Source organism: Schistocerca gregaria, chromosome 11 (genome assembly GCF_023897955.1).
Source record: "Schistocerca gregaria isolate iqSchGreg1 chromosome 11, iqSchGreg1.2, whole genome shotgun sequence".
Taxonomy (NCBI): domain Eukaryota; kingdom Metazoa; phylum Arthropoda; class Insecta; order Orthoptera; family Acrididae; genus Schistocerca; species Schistocerca gregaria.
The window spans coordinates 110,746,242-110,772,543 of NC_064930.1; the positions used below are offsets into that span (position 1 = coordinate 110,746,242).

General features: G+C 45.7%; 1 protein-coding gene across 1 annotated transcript in view; it reads left to right on the plus strand.

The window, feature by feature from the left end:
- Positions 1-26,302, plus strand: part of LOC126295311 (probable cationic amino acid transporter) — a 575,633-nt gene that overhangs the window by 183,419 nt on the left and 365,912 nt on the right. Inside the window, exon 2 of the mRNA XM_049987757.1 lies at positions 21,163-21,368. Coding sequence (XP_049843714.1) covers positions 21,168-21,368 — 201 coding nt within the window. The 5' untranslated portion in view covers positions 21,163-21,167. The remainder of the gene's footprint in view (positions 1-21,162; positions 21,369-26,302) is intronic.

Genomic DNA, 26,302 nt, shown 5'->3' on the forward strand with positions numbered 1-26,302 from the left:
AGAATTAGCTGCCCTCTGTAATAATAATAATAATAAAAACTGAGTTAATCGATCAATAATGAACTGAAACGGATGTCTTACGACGTCCGCCCCAAGCAGATGCAACGAACAAAAGCGAACAAAATGAGATAAAAAAAAAACAGTGAATAGCTGCTAAGCGAAAGGTTCTGAGTTCAAACCTTGTTCGGTGCTTAATATTTTCATTATTTAAAAATAATATCGAACTGTCTTACTTCATGAATTTTATTCGTTTGAATGTAATTTTTTGATATTTCTAGTGGCAACTAAAATCGTCCATACGGAAAATATACACTGTGGACTCTTACCTCTGCAAAGTCTTCAAAATTTCGTGCAATGCTTTACTACATCTAATGCTGCACAATAACTGCGTTGAACATCGAAACAAAATTAAATCATTTACGGGGGGAAGGTATCAGTCAAGAAGATGTGTAAAAATCAGATTATTGGGCCAAATAGTTTGCAATGGTGAGAAAACCGCGTACAGCGCAGAATGCGGGGAGCACGTCTCTGTAGCTGCGAAAGGGTTAATGCGGCAGTGGCGGCTTTACTTCATAAACTGCACGCTCCCCCCTAAACGTATGTTTGCGAACTATACTATGGCGCTGCTTCTCTTGGTGCGTGCAACTGGCAACACAGCAGTCTCCCGCATCTGGGCGGGCATGCGCGAGCAGAGAACTGAACTATAGTGCCGCATTGTAACTCCCCAACTGACAGGTGCGGACTGCGTTCCAGACGCGTTCCAGCTGACTCGTGACGCAAACTGTGACGAACTCCCTACGACACACAACGACCAGGAAGTCACAGCAGTCCAGCAAAGATACTACGAGAGGCGATATATCGATACGCGCTGCTAGCGCCGCTTACGGTCAGGCAAAGCACCAACTCAGTGACAGTAGTAATTCACATTAGCGTAGTGAGGTGGAAGTACAATAAATCAGGGTGTAAAATACATGGTGGCGGGAACACGAGCCACGCACGGCTTAACAGCATTAATTGAGTGTTGCTTGACACAGTCAAGTCAATTAAAAATCTAGGCATAATGTTGAAAGCTGTATCAAATGGAATGAGCATGTAAGTATTGTAGTGGGGAAGGCGAATAGTCAACTTGGGACAATTTTAGGAAAGTGTGACGCATCTCTAAAGGGGACCACATACAGAACACCACCGGTGAGTACTTTTCGAGTGTTTGGGATCCGTATGAAGTAGCAGTGGAGCAAAATAAATGATGATGGTCGAAGTAGAGAGGATATAAGATGTAGACTGGCAATGGCAAGGTAAGTGTTTCTGAAGAAGAGAAATTTATTAACATCGAGTAATAGATTTAAGTGTCAGGAAGTCGTTTCTGAAAGTATTTGTACGGAGTGTAGCCATGTATGGAAGTGAAAAATGGACGGTAAATAGCTTAGACAAAAAGGAATAGAAGCTTTCGGAATGTGGTGCTACAGAAGAATGCTGAAGATTAGATGGGTAGATCACATAACTAATGAGCTGGTATTGAATAGAATTGGGGAGAAGAGGAGCTTGTGGCACAACTTGACTTGAAGAAGGGATCGGTTGGTAGGACATGTTCTGAGGCAGCAAGGGATCACCAATTTAGTATTGGAGGGCAGCGTGGAGGGTAAAAATCGTAGAGGGAGACCAAGAGATGACTACACTAAGCAGATTCAGAAGGATGTAGGTTGCAGTAGGTACTGGGAGATGAAGAAGCTTGCACAGGATAGAGTAGCATGGAGAGCTGCATCAAACCAGTCTCAGGACTGAAGACCTCAACAACAACAACGGGGGCTTGTAGACAGTCGTTTGTCCGTCTCTCTCTTTGAGAGTGCAACAGTAAGGGAAGGATTAACAGTGGTACAGGTTACCCGCAGCCACGCATCGTACGCTTTCTTGCAGAGTAAGAATGTAGACGCAGATCTAGATGTAGATATTTTGCTAAGTTCTTGTATGCTTCGCGCTTCGATCATTTAACATACGAAAGAAACTCTGCTAACTTCTGCCTGTCATCATTAGCGCGTTCTCTTTTGAACCGAGAGTGCAACAGTCTTTGCTTTGTTAGCATTTTCCGAACTCTGTTGTTAAACCACGGTGTATTTTTTTCCGTCCTTAATCCACTTACTTGGCTCATACTTCTCCAGAGCGCGATTTACGATCCGCTTAAACTTTGCGTACAATTCCTCTACGTCCATCATTGTTTAACTCTTGCTTCCGTGTACGGTGCAAGTTTCATCGAGGCTTTATATTTGGGAGCAACAAATCGTTTTAAACTACTTTAGTCCTTAAATTTTGAACACCCCATATACACGTAAGGCATCCTCTGTGGCATTTTCCGTTATGAAGGGACAACAGGCTGGTTCTAACCATCGGCTGACCAGTCGACTGGTTTTTCTCCCCTTAACTTCTTTATTTGTTTTTGTTTTAGTAGAATAAAACAATCAATTGAAACTAGTCTGCGCGACCAAGTCATATATGTTAATGGTTTCCACTCTTTTCGGTTACCGAACGAGGTGATGCACTAGTTAGTACACAGGACTCGCATTCGGGAGGACGACGGTTCAAACCGAGGTCCGGCTATCCTGATTTACGTTTTCTGTGATATCCCTAAATCGCTTCAGGCAAATTCCGGGATGGTTCCTTTGAAAGGGCACGGCCGACTTCCTTCCCATCCTTCCCTAATCCGATGAGACCGATGACTCACAGTTTGGTCCCTTCCCCCAAATCAACCAACCATGTTTTCGGTTAAAGGGCCGGTCGGAGTGGCCGTGCGGTTCTAGGCGCTACAGTCTGGAGCCGAGCGACCGCTACGGTCGCACGTTGGAATCCTGCCTCGGGTATGGATGTGTGATGTCCTTAGGTTAGTTCTGTTTGATTAGTTCTAGGCGACTGATGACCTCAGAAGTTAAGTCGCATAGTGCTCAGAGCCATTTGAACCATTTTTTTCGGTTATACGTGATCCACAACTAGAGTTGCTCACTGTTTTAAAGACAAAGGACAAACGTATGGCGTTCAGCAAGTAAAGCTACTCATTTTCTCGAACAATTTCGTTTGAAAAAATGCGGAAATTGTTGTGGGACAGCGTGGAATACTACCGCTTTAACCCCTATAGTTTTATTAATTTTTGATATGCGACGGCCCTGTACTTAGCCTTAAAAATGACGTCTGTAACGGAGCTGCATTTCAAGCAGAGAGTTGTCATTGAGTTCTACTGGCGGAAAAACAGAGCATCGCAGATATTCATAAGCGCTTGCAGAATGTCTATGGGGACATGGCAGCGATCAAAACCACGATCAGTGGTTGGGCGAGGCGTCCATTGTTATCGAAACAATGTCACGCAAACCTGTCCGATCTCCCGTTTGCCGGCTGGTCGCACACGACTGTGACTCTTGCAATGTTGGAACGTGCGGACACTCTCACACGAGGTGATCGACGGATCACACTCAAACACCTCGCTGCACTTCTGCATCTCTCTGTTGGTAGTACTGACACACTCGCTCACCAGTTGGAGCGCCGGTCGGTGTGGCCGTGCTGTTCTAGGCGCTTCAGTCTGGAACCGCGTGCCTGCTACGGTCGCAGGTTCGAATCCTGCCTCGGGCATGGATGTGTGTGATGTCCTTATGTTAGTTATCTGTAAGTAGTTCTAAGTTCTAGGGGACTGATGACCACAGATGTTAAGTCTCATAGTGCTCAGAGCCATTTTTGAACCAGTTGGGGCGTTCCCCACCACTTAACAGAAGACCACGAAGAACAGCAAAAGACCACCTGTGAGGAATTGCTTTCGTTATGGGGACGTTCTTAACAATGGTTTGTTGAACATTCTCACAGGCGAGTTCAAAGTCGCACCGTCAGATGGTAAACTCATGGCGACGGTGTTCTGGAACTCTGAAGGGGTTGTTCTGTTTGATGTCCTTTGCCACGGTGTAACGATCACCAGTGTACTTCAGTGTGTTGGTCGACGCAAACACACATAACTTCTCTTCCTCCATGACAACTCAAGGCCTCACATATTTCTGCACACCAAGGAGCAGTGCAGTATTTCCTGGTCGCTGGATTGGAAGGGGGGGGGGGTACTATTCCATGACCTCGATTATTTTCTGTGTGTGAGATCACAGCGAATACGGAGCTGGAATTAGTGGCCAGAATTGTAGAATTAGTTGCCAGAATTGTAGCTGCCTGTGATGTGATTGGAAACATACCAGGGATATTTGTCAGCGTGCGTCAGAATTCTTGTTCATCCATGTCACCCTTGCGTTGAGGTCGATGGTCACATTTTGTAAGATACAGTACAAAGGGTACGTTCATTGTGTCAATGACGGTATTTGCAGTTAAGTGTAACTAGTGTAAATAATAAAGTACACAGGAATGTGGTTTTATTACTATTATTCCTTAAGCCCACCCAGTTAGCCATGCGATCGAACGCACAGCTTTCCGGGCGGAGAAGAGAACCTGGTCCCTGGCACGAAAGCTAGTCAGTGACTAAACACACGTAAACATAATTTTGCAGAAAATTCGACAGTGCTTCTTTTTCAATGTTTTAATCGCGCTCTGGCAAGCAACAAAGGAAACTTCAAATACTATTTGAAAAATACACAGTACAAAAAAACAAGAAATAAAAAAACGATGCAGCATGAAGGAGTTATGTAAACTGGTCGCAAATCGGTATTCATACGCATATCGACGGAAAATGCACAACTGTAATCTTCGAATACTGATGGATGAATTTGTGACGCTGTAGCACAATTTCACGAGGCAGCTGCAGGGATGGTAAACAGGGAATACAATCGGCTAGCCGTGCGGTCTGACACGCTGCTTCGCGAGTGAGAAGTCATGCCGAACCCCGGCTCGAACCCGCCCGGCGGATTAGTGCCGAGGTCCGGTGTGCCGGTCAGTCTGTGGATGGTTTTCAGGTGGTTTTCCATTTGCCTCGATGAATGCGGGCTGGTTCCCCTTACTCCATCTGAGCTACACTATGTCGCTGATTGCTGTGTCAACAAGTTCTCCACCTATGCATACACCACCATTACTCTATCATGTAAACATAGGGGTTACACTTTTCTGATGTGAGATGTTTCGTGGGGGGGGGGGGGTGTCCACTGGGGCCAAACCGCACAGTAACCCTGAAAGAGTGGTTCGGTGAGGGGTGGCGGAGGGGTGAAGTGGACTGCGGCAGTCGTCGTGGAAATGTGGACCACTGCGGCTGCAGCGGGGATGGAGCCTCTCCGTCGTTTCTAGGCCCCCAGTTAATATACAGTAACAATACAATTATTCCTTAAGCTGCTTCTCCAACCCCAGATTCCCTCCCTCTAATTGTTCAGTGGAGCATCCTCTAGGTCCTGTTAAATTTTTGCACACTCTTGCAGAAACACCTTGAATGCAGGTGTCACAATCAGAGAGGCTGTGTAATTCGACATTTGAATAGCTGCGATGCCACTATACAAAGATGTTGGCTGGGAAGGGACAACCGTAGCTGGGCTCAGTGTCAAGAACGAAGTGGAAGACCTAGAGACCTAGAGACACTCAGAGTCCTGGATTCATCGGTAGCACCTATCCAATGTGGAACTGGGGCTCCACTGACCACAAGGACCATTAACAAGTGGCCCACAGTAAGGGGATGAGGTCACAGCGACCCTTGCACTGACTGCCACTGATCTCTGTACACCACCAAGACTGTTTTAGTGAGGTCATATTCCGCCTGGAGCTACGTTGACTAGAGTGGAACTGTCTTCAGTGGTGAGTTCTGTTTTGAACTGGGCCCCGATGCCCAGCGATGGCGTCTCTGGAGATAGCCCAGACAATGGTGGGATACTAGCCTGAGTGTCGCCCACCATATGTTCTGACAACTGGGAGAGCTGATGTGGGATGCAGTTTCTTTTCACAGCAGGTCCCCTTTGTTGTCACCCGCGACACCCTCACACCAAATCGATATCCCGACCATATTCCACCCCCCTTTTTTGTGCTCTTCATGGAAAGCCATTCTCGGCTTACAGTTCAGCAAGATAGTGCCCCCCGCAGACAGAGAGAGTTTCTACTGCCTGTCTTACCAAACCCTGCCTTGGCCAGCAAAGTCGCTGGATCACTCTCCAGCTGAAAAATTTTGAAATATTGTGGGCAGGGACCTCCAACCACCTCGAGATTTTGGCCATCTAACGCTTCAGTTGAATAGAATTTCGTGCTATTTCCCTATGGGGTACATCTAGAAAAATCTATAAATCAATACCATGACGAGTAAATGCTTGCATAAATGCCAGAGGTGGACAAAAGCGTTACTGGCTTGCTCAGTTTGTGTTCCTCTGGAATCAATCACCAATTTTTTTCTGAAATTGTATGCATCTCCAAAAATGGTCCAAATGGCTCTGAGCACGATGGGACTTAACATCTGAGGTCGTCAGTCCCCTAGAACATAGAACTTTTTTTTGTGGTCATCAGTCTACTGACTGGTTTCATGCGTCCCGCCACAAATCCTTTCCTGTGCTAACCTCTTCATCTCAGAGTAGCACTTGCAACCTACGTCCTCAATTATTTGCTTGACATATTCCAATCTCTGTCTTACTCTACAGTTTTTGCCCTCTACAGCTCCGACTAGTACCATGGAAGTCATTCCCTCATGTCTTAGCAGATGTCCTATCATCCTGCCCCTTCTCCTTATCAGTGTTTCCCACATATTCCTTTCCTCTCCGATTCTGCGTAGAATCTCCTCATTCCTTACATTATCAGTCCACCTAATTTTCAACATTCGTCTATAGCACCACATCTCAAATGCTTCGATTCTCTTCTGTTCCGGTTTTCCCACAGTCCATGTTTCACTACCATACAATGCTCTACTCCACACGTACATCCTCAGAAATTTCTTCCTCAAATTAAGGCCAGTATTTGATATTAGTAGACTTCTCTTGGCCAGACATGCCTTTTTGGCCATAGCGAGTCTGCTTTTGATGTCCTCCTTGCTCCGTCCGTCATTGGTTATTTTACTGCCTAGGTTGCAGAATTCCTTAACTTCATTGACTTCGTGACCATCAATCCTGATGTTAAGTTTCTCGCTGTTCTCATTTCTACTACTTCTCATTACCTTCGTCTTTCTCCCATTTACTCTCAAACCAGAATGTGTACTCATTAGAATGTTCATTCCGTTCAGCAGATCATTTAATTCTTCTTCACTTTCACTCAGGATAGCAATGTCATCAGCGAATCGTATCATTAATATCGTTTCACCATGTATTTTAATTCCACTCCTGAACCTTTCTTTTATTTCCATCATTGCTTCCTCGATGTACAGATTGAAGAGTAGGGGCGAAAGGCTACAGCCTTGTCTTACACCCTTCTTAATACGAACACTTCATTCTTGATCGTCCACTCTTATTATTCCCTCTTGGTTGTTGTACATATTGTATATGACCCGTCTCTCCCTATAGCTTACCCCTACTTTTTTCAGAATCTCGAACAGCTTGCACCATTTTATATTGTCGAACGCTTTTTCCAGGTCCACAAATCCTATGAACGTGTCTTGATTTTTCTTTAGCCTTGCTTGCATTATTAGCTGTAACGTCAGAATTGCCTCTCTCGTGCCTTTACTTTTCCTAAAGCCAAACTGATCGTCACCTAGCGCATTTTCAATTTTTTTCCATTCTTCTGTATATTAATCTTGTAATCAGCTTCCATGCATGAGCTGTTAAGCTGATTGTGCGATAATTCTCGCACTTGTCAGCTCTTGCCGTCTTCGGAATTGTGTGGATGATGCTTTTCCGAAAGTCAGATGGTATGTCGCTAGACTCATATGTTATACACACGTACGTGAATAGTCGTTTTGTTGCCACTTCCCCTAATGATTTTAGAAATTCTGTCTGAATGTTATCTATCCCTTCTGCCTTATTTGACTGTAAGTCCTCCAAAGGTCTTTTAAATTCCGATTGTAATACTGGATTCCCTATCTCTTCTAAATCGACTCCTGTTTCTTCTTCTATCACATCAGAGAAATCTTCACCCTCATAGAGGGTTTCAATGTATTGTTTCCACCTATCTGCTCTTTCCTCTGCATTTAACAGTGGAATCCCCGTTGCATTCTTAATGTTACCACCGTTGCTTTTAGTGTCACCAAAGGTTGTTTTGACTTTCCTGTATGCTGAGTCTGTCCTTCCGACAGTCATATCTTTTTCGATGTCTTCACATTTTCCCTGCAGCCATTTCGTCTTAGCTTCCCTGCACTTCCTATTTATTTCATTCCTCAGCGACTTGTATTTCTGTATTCCTGATTTTCCCGAAACATGTTTGTACTTCATCGTTTCATCAATCAACTGAAGTATTTCTTCTGTTACCCATGGTTTCTTCGCAGCTACCTTCTTTGTACCTATGTTTTCCTTCCCAACTTCTGTGCTGGTCCTTTTTAGAGACGTCCATACCTCTTCAACTGTACTGCCTACTGCGCTATTCCTTATTGCTGTATCTATAGCGTTAGAGAACTTCAAACGTATCTCGTCATTCTTTAGAACTTCCATATCTCACTTCTTTGCGTATTGATTCTTCCTGGCTAATGTCTTGAACTTCAGCCTACTCTTCATCACTACTATATTGTGATCTGAGTCTATGTCTGCTCCTAGGTACGCCTTACAATCCAGTAACTGATTTCGGAATCTCTGTCTGACCATGATGTAATCTAATTGAAATCTTCCCGTATCTCCCAGCCTTTTCCAAGTATACCTCCTCCTCTTGTGATTCTTGAACAGGGTATTCGCTATTACTAGCTGAAACTTGTTACAGAACTCAATTAGTCTTTCTCCTCTCTCATTCCTTGTCCCAAGCCCATATTCTCCTGTAACCTTTTCTTCTACTCCTTTCCCTACAACTGCATTCCAGTCGCCCATGACTATTAGATTTGCTTCCCCCTTTACATATTGCATTACCCTTTCAATATCCTCATACACTTTCTCTACCTGTTCATCTTCAGCTTGCGACGTCGGCATGTATACCTGAACTGTCGTTGTCGGTGTTGGTCTGCTGTAGATTCTGATTAGAACGACCTGGTCAATGAACTGTTCACAGTAACACACCCTCTGCCCTACCTTCCTATTCATAATGAATCCTACACCTGTTATACCATTTTCTGCTGCTGTTGATATTACCCGATACTAATCTGACCAGAAATACTTGTCTTCCTTCCACTTCAGTTCACTGACCCCTACTATATCTAGATTGAGCCTTTCCATTTCCCTTTTCAGATTTTCTAGTTTCCCTACCATGTTCAAGCTTCTGACATTCCACGCCCCGACTCGTAGAACATTATCCTTTCGTTGATTATTCAATCTTTTTCTCATGGTAACCTCCCCCTTCGCAATCCCCTCCCGGAGATCCGAATGGGGGACTATTCCGGAATCTTTTGCAACTACAGGACACTTGTCCTGTGGATACACGTTATGTGTCTTTAATGCAGTGGTTTCCATTGCCTTCTGCATCCTCATGTCGTTAATCATTGCTGATTCTTCCGCCTCTAGGGGCAATTTCCCACCCCTAGGACAAGAGAGTGCCCTGAACCTCTATCCGCTCCTCCGCCCTCTTTGACAAGGCCGTTGGCAGTATGAGGCTGACTTCTTACGCGGGAAGTCTTCGGCCGCCAATGTGGATTATTTATCAAAATTTTAGCAGTGGCGGGGACCGAACCCGAGACCAAAGACAATTTTTTTATAACTTAGAGCTACTTAGACCTAATTAACCTAAGGACATCTCACACATCTGTGCCCGAGGCAGTCGATTCACCACCAGTTGGCCCAATTTTCACAATCAAAATGTTTGGGCTGACGAGAATCCGCACGCAATTGTGCAATCACGTCATCAACACAGATATTCTCTGAACGTTTGGGCAGGCATTTTTGGTGATGTCTCGATTGGGCCCCACGTTCTTCCACCTACTCTCAATGGAGCACATTATGACGATTTCATACGGGATACTCTACCTGTGCTGGTAGAACATGTGCCTTTACAAGTACGACACAACATGTGGTTCATGCACGAGCTCCTGCACATTTCAGTCCAAGTGTTCCTACGCTTCTCAACAACAGATTCGGTGACCGACGGATTGGTAGAGGCTGTCCAATTCCGTGGCCTCCAAGCTCTCCTGACCTCAACCCTCTTGACTTTCATTTATGGGGGCATTTGAAAGCTCTCGTCTACGCAACCCCTGTACCAAATGTAGAGACTCTTCGTGCTCGTATTGTGGACGGCTGTGATACAATACGCCACTCTCCAGGTCTGCATGAGCGCATCAGGGATTCCGTGCGACGGAGGGTGGATGCACGTATCCTCGTAACGGAGGACATTTTGAACATTTTCTGTAACAAAGTGTTTGAAGTCACGCTGGTACGTTCTGTTGCTGACGGTTTCCATTAGATGATTAATGTGATTTGAAGGGAAGTAGTAAAATGAGCTCTAACATGGAAAGTGAGCGTTTCCGGACACATGTCCACATAACATATTTTCTTTCTTTGTGTGTGAGGATTGTTTCCTGAAAGTTTGGCCGTACCTTTTTGTAACATACTGTATTTTGGTATTTGCGTGCTCGGTTGCTCAGTCGGTATCCATCCGTGACAGCGGCAACGTCTCTGCGCGTTTGGAATTTTCGATATTCTAACTGCAGTCGAAAATCTCGCCAGTTGTGAGGTGCGGTCTGTGATACGGTTTTTGTTGGCAAAAAACCTGAAACCTGTAGAAAGTTATCGCGAACTGTGCGAATTCTACGGGAACAACGTAATGGGTGAATGTTCTGTACTGAAATGGTGCATTCGGTTTAAAAATGGCCGAAACAACGTTCACGTTGAAAAAAAGAGCTGACGCCCGAGATTTGTGACTGAGTACCTTGTGGCTAAAGTTGATGAAACGGTTCGTGAAAATCGTCGCTTCTCAGTAACGGAGCTTTCGCTTTGTTTTCCTTAGGTTTCACGGACTTTGTTGTTTGAAATTGTCACTCAAAAGCTAGGCTAGCACAAATTTTGTGCATGATAGGTGAACAGAGTGCTCACAGAGCACCATAAAGAACAGCGAATGGGGGCAACGTTGACATTTCTGGAGGCCTAGCGCAAACGTGGTAATTCGTTATTGGATCGAATAGTAATCGGTGACGAGATTTGGGTGAAACACGTCAATTGCGAGACAAAATTACAGTCCATGGAGTGGGGGCACAAAAAGGTCTCCCCCCAAAACCAAGAAAATGTTTGGAAACCTTGTCAGCAAGGAAGTTGACAGCGACAGTGTTATGGGATAGACAAGATCTGCTTCTTATCGATTTTCTCGAAAGTGGAGCAACAACAAATCCTGCCCGGTACTGTCAATCTTTGCACAGCTTCAGAAGAACAGTTCAAAACAAACGCCAAGGAAGGCTGACGTCCAAAATTTTCCTTTTGCACGACAGTGCCCGACCTCATACGGCAAACTGCGCTAAAGAACTCCATAATTCAATAAAACAGGGTTATTTTCCCCCATCCGCCCTACAGCCCCGACCTTGCACCAAGCGACTTCCACTTGTTCCCCAAGATGAAGAACTGGCTTGCAACGCACAGTTTTGATACCGACGCGGAAATCCAGGCGGGCGTGACTGACTGGCAAAGTCTCAGGCGGCAGAAGTTTACGACGAAGGTCTCTCAAAGGTTTTCCACCGCTCTGATAAGTGTCTCAATGTGTTTGGTGACTGTGTGGAAAAGTAGCATGTCAGTCGCTCTTTCACACGTATGCAATAAAATATATTTCTTGTACTTAGCTTTTTTTTAATGCCAAAACGCTCTGTACTTTCTAAATAGCCGTCGTATATCAAAACTCGTATTAGCTTTGCGAGGCATCGTACCGTGTGGACAGTCGACCGCGCTTGTAAACACACACTTGCCTTCCGACTCGATCTCTTAGTGTCCGGATATTGAGGTTATTCACAGTATACAGGATTGTACATTGAACGTGACCGGGCCGAATATCTCACTAAATATGCGTCAAACGAAAAAACTGCAAAAAGAACAAAATTTGTGTAGCTTGTTGGGGGAAACCAGGTGGCGCTATGGTTGGCCCCCCTAGATGGCGCTGCCATAGGTCAAACGCATATCAACTGCGTTTTTTAAATAGGAACCCTCATTTTGTGTTACATATTAGTGTAGTACGTAAAGAAATATTAGTGTTTGAGTAGGACCACATTTTTCGCTTTCTGATAGATGGCGCTGTAGTAGTCACAAACATATGACTCACAAATTTAGACGAACAGTTAGTAACAGGTAGATTTTTTAAATCAAAATACAGAAAGTAGGTATGTATGAACAGTTTATTTTAGTTATTCCAATGTGATACATGTACCTTTGTGAACTTATAATTTGTGAGAACCCATGAGGTTACAGCGTGATTACCTGTAAATACCACATCAATGCAATAAATGCTCAAAATGATGTCCGTCAACCTCAATGCATTTGGCAATACGTGTAACGACATTCCTCTCAACAGCGAGTAGTTCGCCTTCCGTAATGTTCGCACATGCATTGACAATGCGCTGACGCATGTTGTCATGCGTTGTCGGTGGATCACGATAGCAAATATCCTTCAACTTTCCCCACAGAAAGAAATCCGGGGACGTCAGATCCGGTGAACGTGCGGGCCACGGTATGGTGCTTCGACGACCAATCCACCTGTCATGAAATATGCTATTCAATACCGCTTCAACCGCACGAAAGCTATGTGCCGGACATCCATCATGTTGGAAGTACATCGCCATTCTGTCATGCAGTGAAACATGTTGTAGTAACATCAGTAGAACAATACGTAGGAAATCTGCATACATTGCACCATTTAGATTGCCATCGATAAAATGGGGTCCAACTATCCTTCCTCCCATAATGCCGCACCACACATTAACCCGACAAGGTCGCTGATGTTCCATTTGTCACAGCCATCGTGGATTTTCCGTTGCCCAATAGTGCATATTATGCCGGTTTACGTTACCGCTGTTGGTCGATAACGCTTCGTCGCCAAATAGAACGCGTGCAAAAATCTGTCATCGTCCCGTAATTTCTCTTGTGCCCAGTGCCAGTTCTGTACACGACGTTCAAAGTCGTCGCCATGCAATTCATGGTGCATATGGTACGGGTGCAATCGATGTTGTTGTAGCATTCTCTACACCGACGTTTTTGAGATTCCCGATTCTCGCGCAATTTGTCTGCTACTGAGGTGCGGATTAGCCGCGACAGCAGCTGAAACACCTACTTGGGCATCATCATTTGTTGCAGGTCGTAGTTGACGTTTTACACTTGGCTGAACATTTCCTGTTTTCTTAAATAACGTAACTCTCCGGCGAACGGTCTGGACACTTGGATGATGTCCAGGATACCGAGCCGCATACACAGCACACGCCCGTGGGGCATTTTGATCACAATAGCGATATACCAACACGATATCGACCTTTCCCGCAATTCGTAAACGGTCCATTTTAACTCGGGTAATGTATCACGAAGCAAATACCGTCCCCACTGGCGGAATGTTGCGTGATGCCACCTACTTGTAAATGAACTCCGTCTTCTGGCCACAAGGCACCCATGGGGACCATCCGACCGCCGTGTCATCCCCAGTTGAGGATGCGGATAGGAGGGGCGTGGGGTCAGCACATGCCTCTCCCGGTCGTTATGACGGTTTTCTTTGACCAAGCCACTACTGTTCTGTCGCGTAGCTCCCCAATTGGCATCACGAGGCTGAGTGCACCCCGAAAAATGGCAACAGCGCATGGCGGGTGGATGGTCACCCATCCAAGTGCTGACCACGCCCGACCGTGCTTAACTTCGAAGACCTCACAGGAACCAGTGTAACCACTGCAGCAAGGCCGATGCACCACGTACTTATACGTTTGTGAATATTAAGCGCCATCTATCACAAAGCGAAAATAGTGGTCCAACCAAAACATTGATATTTCTTTATGAAGTAGACTTATATCTAATAAAAATGGGGGTTCCTATTTTAAAAAACCTAGTTGACATCCGTTTGACCTATGGTAGCGCCATCTAGCGGGCCAACAATAGCGCCATCTGGTTTCCTCCTTCAAGCTTGACGAGTTTCGTTCTTTGTAGTTTTTTCGTTTGACGCTTATTTCGTGAGATATTTGGCCCAGTCACTATCAATGAACCACCCTGTATATATATATATATATATATATATATATATATATATATATAGAGCCGTCGGTCTGTGTGACGTTGGTGGATCACTTGCACGCTAGCAAGAGCGGCCGAACGGGAGGTCAGGTCACGGGTCGCGGTGCCGCCGCCTCTGCCTCCGCCGCCCCCGCTTTTGCTGGTCCAATCGATTAGCCGCCCCCGCAATTGAAGGCGCGAGGCGGGCCCAGGCCGTAGGCGCGCCGACACGTGGTGGCGGTGAGTGGCGGAGGGTGTGCGCGGCGCGGCCGGGCGCTCTATAATTGTGGACAGCCGCAGCGGCACCGCGTGACGTCACCGCAGCTTATTCCGGCCGGCGGCCGGGGCAGCGATGCGGGGGCGGAAATACCGTCTGGCGGCCCCCACGAGAGCGGGGGAAGGTGACGTGGGGGGCGTAGTGTGTAGGAGGGGATGTTTGAAGCGTGAGGGGAAGGAAAGCTGAGCGTGGGGCGATCAATACGACGGCGGCGGCAGCTGCAGCGTCTGCCGAAGGAGCGGAGGGGTGAGGAGAGGGGAGAGTGGGGAGGATAGGACTCTGGGGACGGAGGTGGGGGAAGACAGAGCAGTCAAATTGGGCCGGCGCGGTGGATGTGACAGGCAATCGCAGAACCCCCCGGCGTCATTGTCCACTTGCTGGCGCGCTCTTGTTCCGGCGGTCAACTGCAGCCGCGCTTCTGACTTCGAGGCCGCTCCTCGCGTCCCAGTTCCCACCGACTCTCTGCAGGTCGAACACATTTCCTCCGCCATAGGCTAAGCCACCAGGGGTACATACACTACTGGCCATTAAAATTGCTACACCACGAAGATGACGTGCTGCAGACGCGAAATTTAACCGACAGGAATAAGATGCTGTGATATGCAAATGATTAGCTTTTCAGAACATTCACACAAGGCTGGCGCCGGTGGCGACACCTACAACGTGCTGACATGAGGAAAGTTTCCGACAGATTTCTCATACACAAACAGAAGTTGACCGGCGTTCCCTGTTGTTCTGATGCCTCGTGTAAGGAGGAGAAATGCGTACCATCACGTTTCCAACTTTGATAAAGGTCCGATTGCAGCCTATCGCAATTGCGCCTTATCGTATTGCGACATTGCTGCTCGTGTTGGTCGAGATCCAATGACAGTTAGCAGAATATTGAATCGGTGGATTCAGGAAGGTAATACGGAACGCCGTGCTGGATCCCAACGGCCAGTCGAGATTACAGGCATCTTATCTGCATGGCTGTAACGGATCGTGCAGCCACGTCTCGATCCTTGAGTCAACAGACGGGGCGTTTGCAAGACAACAACCATCTGCACGAACAGTTCGACGACGTTTTCAGCAGCACGGACTATCAGCTCGGAGACCACGGCTGTGGCTACCCTTGAAGCTGCATCACAGACAGGAGCGCCTACGATGGTGTACTCGACGACGAACCTGGGTGCACGAATGGCAAAACGTCATTTTTTCGGATGAATCCAGGTTCTGTTTACAGCATCACGATGGTCGCATCTGTGTTTGGCGACATCGCGATGAACGCACATTGGAAGCGTGTATTCACCATACTGGCGTATCACCCGGCGTGATGGTAATGGGGTGCCATTGGTTACATGTCACGGCCACCTCTTGTTCGTATTGACGGCACTTTGAACAGTGGACGTTACATTTCAGATGTGTTACGACGCTTGGCTCTACCCTTCATTCGATCCCTGCAAAACCCTACATTTCAGCAGGATAATGCACGACCGCATGTTGGATGTCCTGTACCGACCTTTCTGGATACAGAAAATGTTCGACTGCTGCCCTGGCCAGCACATTCTCCAGATATCTCACCAATTGAAAATGTCTGGTCAAAGGTGATCGAGCAATTGTCTCGTCACAATACGCCAGTCACTAGTCTTGATGAACTGTGGTATCGTGTTGAAGCTGCATGGGCAGCTGTACCTGTACACGCCATCCGAGCTCTGTTTGACTCAATGCCCAGGCGTATCAAGGCCGTCATTACGGCTAGAGGTGGTTGTTCTGGGTGCTGATTTCTCAGGCTCTATGCACCGAAATTGCGTGAAAATGTAATCACATGTCAGTTCTACTAAAATATATTTGTCCAATGAATACCCGTTTATCATCTGCATTTATTCTTGGTTTAGCAATTTTAATGGCCGGTAGTGTACAACGATTAACATGGCCTTTCTCCTTGTATATACGATGCGTGCTTTTTAAGTAAGCGCCGTTTTGAAATTTAAAAAAAGACGTGCTAAGATATCTAAATAATTTTATTTTTACAGAAATCCTGTACCTTAATCTACATTTCTACATAATTTCCGTCAATATTGAGGCACTTGCCATAACGCTGTACCAGTTTTTGAATACCCTCCTCATAGAAGTCTGCCCCCCGACTGAATCACCACTGTTTTGACTTCGTCATCGTCTCGAAGGCGCTGACCGCCCAGGTGTTTCTTCAAGTGCAGGAACAGATGGTAGTCACTGGGCGCAAGATCGTGGCTGTATGGTGGGTGATCTAGAGTTTCCAATCGAAAAGATGTGATGAGATCTTTGGTCTCATTCGCGACATCGAATGGGCATTGTCTTGCAGGAAAGTGACGCCCTTGCTCAACTTCCACGGACTGTTGCTTTGATTATAGTGTGACGTAGGCCACCCATGTTTCATCGCGCGTGACAATGTCGGTTAAGAAGTCATCACCGTCGTTGTGGTACCGCTCAATGAAAGTCAATGCATCACCTAGGCGTTTGGTTTTGTGCACATTCCTCAACATTTTCGGTTCCCAACGTGCGCACAATACCGTACAAAACACCACGAGAAACATTAGGAAAGTCATCCTGCAAGGAGGAAATCGTAAAGCGTTTGTTTTCTCTCACCTTGTTGTCCACTTCCTGCGCCAAACTTTCGTTAACGAGCGAAGGACGCCCACTCCGTTGTTCGTCGTGCACATTTGTGCGGCCATCTTTAAATGCTCTCACCCACTTTCTTACCATTCCATCACTTATAATGTTTTCTCTGTAAACTGTACAGATCTCACGACGAATATCGACCGCTTTTAGGCCTTTAGCACTAATAAATCTTATAACAGCCCGTACTTCACAGTCGGTGGGACTTACGGTTATTGGAGGCATCTTAAACACTCGATACACAACGTCAACAAGGAAGAATCAGACTGTAATGGCGTCAATGCGTAGATTAAGGTACAGGCTTTCATATAAAAATTGAGATATATATTCATATAACAATTGAGATATATCAGCACGTCTTTTTTATTTCAAAACGGTACTTACTTAAAAAACACGCCTAGTACGAGGATGGTTTGATACGTCTGGTAAATTTCCACAAGCGAATCGAACATTTTTGTTGTGTCCTTGTGTTGTTTATTCTACATCTACATAGCTACCATGCAAACCACCATACGGTGCTAAGATATCTCAATGATTTTATTTTTACAGGGTGCCCTATATTACTACTACTCATTTCCTTCCCTGCTCCACTCGCAAGTAGAGCGATGGACAATCGACTAATTATGTGCCTCGGTATGAGCCCCAATTTCTCATATTCGTCATCCTTTTGCGTGATGTATGTTCTCCCCAGTAGCATCGTTTGGCAGTCAGCTTCAAATGCCAGTTCTCTAAATTTTGCTAGCAGTTTTCTCGAAAGGAATATCGCCTTGCCTCCAGGGATTCTCATTTGAGTTCCCGAAGCATCTCAATAGCACTTATGTGTTGTTCGAACCTAACAGTAACAAATCTAGCACCCCGCCTCTGAGTTGCTTCGACGGCTTCCTTCAATCCGACCTGATGCGGATCACAAACACTCGAGCGGTAGTCAAGAACAGGTCTCACCAACCTTCTATATGCGGTCTCCTTTACAGGTGAACCACTCTTTGCCAAAATTGTCCCAGAAAACCGAAGACAGTCACTCACCTTTCCTACCACAGGTCTCAAATGCTCCTTCCATTTCATATCACTTTGTAACGTTACGCCCAGATATTGAAATGATTTGACTGTGTCAAGTAGATGGTTCAAATGGCTCTGACTACTATGGGACTTAACATCTGAGGTCATCTGTCGCCTCTAGCTTAGAACTACTTAAACCTAAGGACAGCACACACACCCATGTTCGAGGCAGGATTCGAACCTGTCACCAGAGCTGTGGTGCGCTTCCAGACTGAAACGCCTAGAACCGCTCGGCCACAACGGCCGGCTGTGTCAAGTAGGGCAATAGTAATACTGTATCTGATCATTACATGTTTGTTCTTCCTACTCACCCACATTAACTTACATTTTTCCAGATTTAGGGCTAGCTGCCGTTTACCACACCAACTGCAAATCTTGTCTAATTCGCCTTGTATCTTCCTAAAGTAACTAAACTTCGACATCTTACGATACGACACAGCTTCATCAGAAAACAACCACAGATTGCTGCCCACACTGTCCGCCAAATCATTTAGTATACAGAGAACAACAGCAGTGCTATCAGACTTCGCTGGGGGACTTCTGGCGATACCCTTGTCTCTGATGAACACTCGCTGTCGAGGACAACATACTACATTCTATTGTTTAAGAACTTTTGGATCCACTCACATATCTGGGAACTTATTCCACATGCTCGTACCTTCCTTAACAGGCTGCAATGGGGCACCTTCTCAAACGCCTTCTGTAAATCTAGAAATATTGCATCTCCCTGTTGCCCTTCATCCATAGTTCGCAGTATATCATGTGATGAGATGTCATTCTGAATTTCTAAAAACATTCTGGTTCTTGGACATAAACTTCTTGGCGTCAAGAAAATTTGTTATATTCGAACTGATAATATGTTCAAGGGTAACCGAAATTAGGGATATTGGTCTGTAATTTTGCAGGTCTGTTCTTTTAGCCTTCGTATGTACTGGAGTCACCTGCGCTTTTTTCCAGTCGCTAGGGACTCTGGGCCGGATGAGAGATTCATGATAAACGTAGCCTATACAATTGACCAATGCCATAGAGAACTCATTGTAAAAACGAATTGGGGTTCCATCTGGACCTGCTGATTTACTTGCTTTCGAATCTTTCATTGGTTTCTCTACGCCAAAGATGCTTATTTCCATGCCGTCCATATGGGAGTCTGACCGATGACTCCCCTACGTGAGCGATTTCTTGAATGTAAAATTTGAAACTTCGGCTTTCATTTTGCTATCTTCAACTGCCACACCAGACTGGTCAACAAGGGACTGAATGGAAGCTGTAGACCTGCTTAGCAAACATACATAGGACCAGAATTTTGTGGGGTTCTCTGCCAGATTTCTTGCTACAGTGTCCTGGTGATCGTTGCTGTATGATTCGTGCATAGATCTTTTTACAGACGTACGGATCTCTACTAACCTCAACTTGTCGTTGTTTGTGCGTTCTCTTATGAACCGAGTGAGCAACTGCCCCTGCTTCCTCAGCATCTTCCATATTTCGTTATTAAACCATGATAGGTCGTTTCCATCCTTTATCCACTTGCTGTCCGCCCCAGCATCTGAGTGGTCAGTGTGACGGAATGTCATGCCAACTGGCCTGGGTTTGATTCCCGGCTAGGTCAGAGATTTTCTCTGCTCAGGGACTGGGAGTCATGTTGTTGTAATCATCATCATCTCATCCTCATCGACAAGCAAGTCGCCAAAGTGACAACAACTCAAAAGACTTGCACCAGGCGAACGGTCTACCCAATGGGAGGCCCTAGCCACATCACATTTCATATCCACTTGCTGGGCACATAACTCCGCAGACCACAATTAACAATTTGCTTAAACTTTTAGTTCCTCTGCGTCCATAATACTGGATCTAAGTGATTTCAGTTGACTCTCTGAGATGCTAACAACTGCTTATCTGCACTATCTAGCAGAAACCTTGGTAACTATGTAAAATTATGACATGTTAACCGGGCACCTAGAAACTTCACCCCTCCAATGCCCCACACCGAACCAAGGGTTATTGTGCGGTTCAGCCCCCAGTGGTTCCCCCAGGGAACATCTCACACCAGACAAGTGTAACCCCCATGTTTGTGTGGTAGAGTAGTGTTAGTGTACGCGTACGTGGAGAATGTGTTTGTGCAGCAATCGCCAACATAGTGTAGCTGAGGCGGAATAAGGAGAACCAGCCTGCATTCGCCGAGGCAGACGGAAAACCGCCTAAAAACCATCCACAGACTGGCCGGCTCACAGGACCTTGACACAAGTCCGCCAGGGGGATTCGTGCCGAGGACCAGGCGCTCCTCCCCACCTGGAAAGCCGTAAGGTAGACCGCACGGCCAACTAGGCGGGCCTTCACAACCATAGTTGCTATAATGACATCATGATTGCTAATCCTCATTTCTATAAGGTCAATGTCAGTAAGGTCCATCCTATTTGTAGCTACAAGATCTATGATGCATGTGGGATGCTGAGCTAGCTGCTCAAAGTATTTTTCAGAATGTTTGTTCAAAAGGTTTTTGTGTGACAGTCTGTTTATACTTTCAGCAATGAATCCACAGATATAACAGTCTGTACTCAGTAGGTTAAAGTCACCACCAACTAGTGTTGCATCATATGAGTATTTACATGCCATTGACTGTAGAATTACTTCGAACTTGCGGAAGGATTGCACTTCCATCACGATGAACAATTGTCTTCAGTCGTCGTTGGTCCCGTTCTTGCAGGATCTTTTTCTGGCTGCAGCGATGTCAGAGATTTGATGTTTAATGGATTCCTGATGTTCATGGTACACTCGTAAAACGGTCATACAGGAAAAGCCCCACACCTCGGAGATGCTGTGTCCCATCGCTTATGCGCACCTATAACTCTACAATCAAACTCACTTAAATTGTAAGAGCAGTAACAGATCTAACAACTGCACCAGACAGTTGTTGTCTTATACTGGTGTTGCTGACCACAGTGCCGTATTCTGCCTGTTTATATATCCTTGGTCTACAATACGCATGCATATACCAGTTTCTTTGGCGCAGTGCATGTGTGAATACTGAACTTGTTTGCGTTGTGTGTTCAGGCACAATGAAGCTGAACCTGGGCGCACTGGGCAACGTGGACCGCGCAGAGCTGAAGCGGGACGGGCTGACGCTGTTCAGCAAGCTCATCCGCACCAAGAATGTGGAGTCGATGCAGGGCGACGCGGCGCCGGCCACCAAGGGCGCCCCCGCCGTCGTCACCACCCACTCCGACGCCGACCACCCCGAGAAGAAGCTCAAGCTCAAGGTAGGCTGGCTGCCGCTTCTCACCTGTATGCACGAGAGTTCTAAGGAGGGGAGGCCACGACAACTTATCACCTGTATGCACAGCCACTTTCTAACAAGGCAAGTCACGATGGCTTATCACCTGTATGCACAGCTACTGTCTAACAAGAGGAAGCCAAGACAGCTTATCACCTGTATGCACAGCAACTTTCTAACAAGGGGAACCCACGACTTTGCTTCAAACGTAATACACACCTTTAGTAGGCCATTAAAATAACAAACTGTCCTAGTTAGGTGCACTACGCTGGTAGCTCCTAGAAAATCACAAGGAAAGTTGTAAACGGCGTTATGTCACTCGTGTATCTGTTGAAAAATCTGGCTGTAAGGATTCGTTGTGGTCATGTGGTTGGATGGAAAATCAGTACTAAGCAAAGAAGGAAACCATAAAGGTGGAAGTAGTATACAGAGGGTCTATACGAGGGAGATGTACTTGAGGGCAATACTAAGGAAATGAAAGAGGATGTAGATAAAGATGAGAAGGGAGATTGTGAAGAATTTGACAAATCAGTGACAGATTTAACAGGAAACAAGGCCCTGGGAGTAGATCCATCCGTCCCTGCTGTAGCCCTCAATGGTTCACAACTGCATAACAGGCTACAGCAGTCCGTTAGGGCTACTGACAGCCTTGGGAGAGCCAGACATGACAAAACTCTTCCACCTGCTGAGCATGATGTACGAGACAGGCGAACTACCCTCAGACTACAAGAAGAATACAATAATTCCAATTACAAAGAAAACAGGTGTTGACTGGTGTGAAATTACTGAACAATCAGTTTAGTAAATGAGTAAGTCGTGTATCCAAAACACTAACACAAATTCTTTACAGAAGATTGGAAAACTGGTAGAAGCCAACCTCAGAGAAGATCAGTTTGGGTTCAGGAGAAATGTAGCAGCACTCGAGGCAATACTGATACTACGACTTCTCGTAGAAGGTAGAAAGGCAAACCTACATTTATACCATTTGTAGGCCTAGAGTAAGCTCTTGACAATGCTCACTGGAAGGCAAGGGTAAAATGCAGGGAGTGAAGGGCTATTTATAATTTGTACAGGAACCAGATGGCAATTATAAAAGTCGTGGGGCACGAAAGGCAGGCAGAGGTTGAGAAGGGAGTGAGACAGGTTGTAGCCTATCCCTGATATTATTCAATCTGTATATTGAGCAAACCGTAAAGGAAACAAAAGAAAAAATTGGAGTAGCAACTAGAGTCCATGGAGAACTCTGAGGTTCGCTGATGACATTGTAATTCTGTCAGAGACACTAAAGGACTTGGAAGAGCAGTTGAACAGAATGGATATTGCCTTGAAAGGAGGGTACAAGATGTACATCAACAAAAGCAAAACGAAGATAATGGAATGTAGTGGAATTAAGTCGGGTGATGCTGAGGGTATTAGATTAGGAAATGAGACATTTGAAGTAGTAAAGGGTTTTTCTATTTGGGGAGCAAAATAAGTGATGACAGTAGACTGCCAATGGCAAGAAAAGCGTTTCTGAAGAAGAGAAATTTGTTAACACTGAGTATAGATTTAAGTATTTGGATGGAGTGTAGCCATGTATGAAAGTCAAACATGGACGACAAACAGTTTAGACAACAAGAGTATAGAAGCTTTTGATATGTGGCGCTACAGACAAATGCTGAAGATTAGATAGGTAGATCACTTAACTCGATTGTGTCCAGTCACCTCCACAATTTGGAGTGTGTTTGTTCTGTTTTCTGTATGTCTGTGTATATGCATGTGTTGCAGATGGCTCCCAGGACCCAGTCCCCTCTGCTGGTGGACCAAACTTCGAACATAGAATACGTGTTCAGATGTAATGCGTGGTTGGTCCACCTATGAACCCTATTGCTGATGTGACATGTGGTGGATCTGCCTCCAAACATCAGTCCGGATATATAGTGTGCAGCAGGTCCACACTAGAATGCTAACTCAGATGTGGTATATTATTAATCTGCATCCCAACACCAAGTTCTACATTGTGAGTGGCGGATCCACTTTCAAACCCTATCCCATGTGTTGCACATTGCGGATCTGCACCCCAAAATCACTCCAGATATAATCTATGGTGGATCCACCTTCGAACGCTAACTCTGGTCTACTTCGGATCCCGGTACCGATCCACGACACATGCATATACACAGACATACAGAAAATAGAGCAAACGCTCTCCAAATGTGGAGGTGACTGGACACAATCGATAACAGTGCTATACTACACCTCCCGATCTATGCATTTGGGCTAGGTGTTGGCAGCTGTGCTACATTTACAAGCAATTTTAGAACACAGAACGAGAGGTTATGTCATAATCGCGTGGACAGAACTGACACAGAAAAATCGATAGAACTGCGAAAAATAATGGGCGAATAGCTATAAATTGACCGATATACACCGAAATGTGAGAAACTTGAGGAAGTACTTGCGTATTTTCTGGTTTGAGCAGAACAATTTGTACGAGGGGGAAGAGTATGTTGCAGCATGTGGAATCCGACAAAACGTCGACATGGAAGCGATGGGAATTAGGGAAGCAGTCAATTTATCTTCTTGGAGGCAGCTTTATACTGTATGTCTGTTGAGGTGTCAGTGATACACGCCAGTTGACTAATGTATTTGACAACCATCCGCCTCTAAACTTACATGTATCTGTGTTAAAGGGTAATGGAGAGTGGATGGGGATCGATTGAAATGGAGCTGTGACAAAGTACTATTTAATCGTAGACTGATGATGACTTCCGTTCTGTCAGCATGCATCAGTCACGTGACATAGTATGTGTTCGACTCGTATACAGCCACGTGTTCTGTATGTGGTTTAAAGCACTGTCTACTTGTGACAATTAACAGTAAACCTGTCAGCCATCACAGGACTTCCATCTCATATGTGATGAGACGTGGCACATTCCTCTAAACGAACTATGATTTATGTGATGTACTCCATCCCCCGGTCGCATCTTGGGTGTAAAATCAAGACTTCAGCTTCATCACTAAGTTGCGAGGCACTGCAATCCTCGTGTATACATTTGCCTGACAGATGTGCTGTTTACAGAGTTAGTGACGGAGTGACTTGTAATTTTCATATGTTGGACGCTGCTGCTATGCGTTTATCTTTTTCCTTGTAAGAGGTATTCGCCGTTACTAACGATCATTTTATGTAGGGCTGATGCAAGCACAGTATAATTTCCCAACCGTGATCAGATATGAACAGTGGGCGCAAACATCTCTGGAAAGTCCTCCTCGATAGCTGAGAGATCAGTGTGATGGATTGTTGTCCTTCGGACCTGGGTTTGATTCCCGGCTGAGTCGGAGATTTTCTGCGCTCAGGGATTGGGTGATGTCTTCATCATCATTTCATCCCCATCCGGCGCCCAGGTCGCCCGTGTGGCATCGAATGTAATAAGACCTGCACCATGGCGGCCGGACATCTCCCAAAAAGGGGCCTCCCGGCCAAACACGCGAAACGCTCGTTTCCATCTCCAGAAAGTTATGTTGTACTCGTATCACACAGAGCCAATGTTTTAAGGAAGTAGTTTTTTCGTTTTACGATTCAAAATGGTTCAAATGGCTCTGAGCGCTAAGGGACTTAACTCCTGAGGTCATCAGTCCGCTAGACTTAAAACCACTTAAACCTAACTAACCTAAGGAAATCACACACATCCATGCCCGAGGCAGCATTCGACCCTGATACCGTAGCGATCACGCGGTTCCCGACTGTAGCGCCTAGAACCGCTCGGCCACCTCGGCCGGCTTTTACGATTGGATAACATAGTTTATTGTAGAGAAACCGGGAAGAAGGATGTATGTCATCCACTTGAAATATATTTCTTGCCCTGGAATATTAACTGCGCTACATTCCATACGACTGACAGGTCGGAAACACAGGCTACCAAGCATTATAGCCCGTTTTATGTGCGGAACGTTGTAGCGTTAGGAGTGCGTGTGTTTATGTTCTCTCTTTTTCCAATATCTTCCACGTACCGATCCTAGACTCTAGAACAATTCTTGGAGTTAATAGCTTGGTTCATTTACGTAAAAAAACGCCGAACTCCATCTGTCTGGAGCTCCATTGCGCATAGTAATCATTCATTTCATGTTCTTCTTAACCATGTGCTATTACATCCCGACACTTTGAAATCTGTTATTATATATCGACAAGGAGTGCTAACCTCCTCGACATGGGGGCATCTCGAGAAACTTGTGCACTTGGATGGGTGAGGACTCAGAAAGTTCCATTCCTTACGAGAGGTGGAGTGTAGCGATCTACTTCTGGTCGATTGCAGATTAATTCGCTAACTGTGCTGCAGGGCTGGTTTGTCAATGGCAGTGTGATGAGGGTCTTTCACTCTCTATTTTTACCCTAAGACACGAGAATGCTCTGTGACTCTCATACGAAGAGAGATCGTAAATTAACCACTATGCTCGAGGCGTTAGAAATATGTAGAGCTCTGTCGGATGTGCTTTGATTGTGGGTGTGTGTTCGAAAATTAGCACTGAACGGACGTACTGTGCAGTCATCTGTCCACGTTCGCAATGCTATCTACATCTACATCCATACTCCGCAAGCCACCTGACGGTGTGTGGCGGAGGGTACCTCGAGTACCTCTATCGGTTCCCCCTTCTATTCCAGTCTCGCATTGTTCGTGGAAAGAAGGATTGTCGGCATGCCTCTGTGTGGGCTCTAATCTCTCTGGTTTTATCCTCATGGTCTCTTCGCGAGATATACGTAGGAGTGAGCAATATACTGCTCGACTCCTCGGTGAAGGTATGTTCTCGAAACTTTAACAAAAGCCCGTACGGAGCTACAGAGCGTCTCTCCTGCAGAGTCTTACACTGGAGTTTATCTACCATATCCGTAACGCTTTCGCGATTACTAAATGATCCTGTAACGAAGCGCGCTGTTCTCCGTTG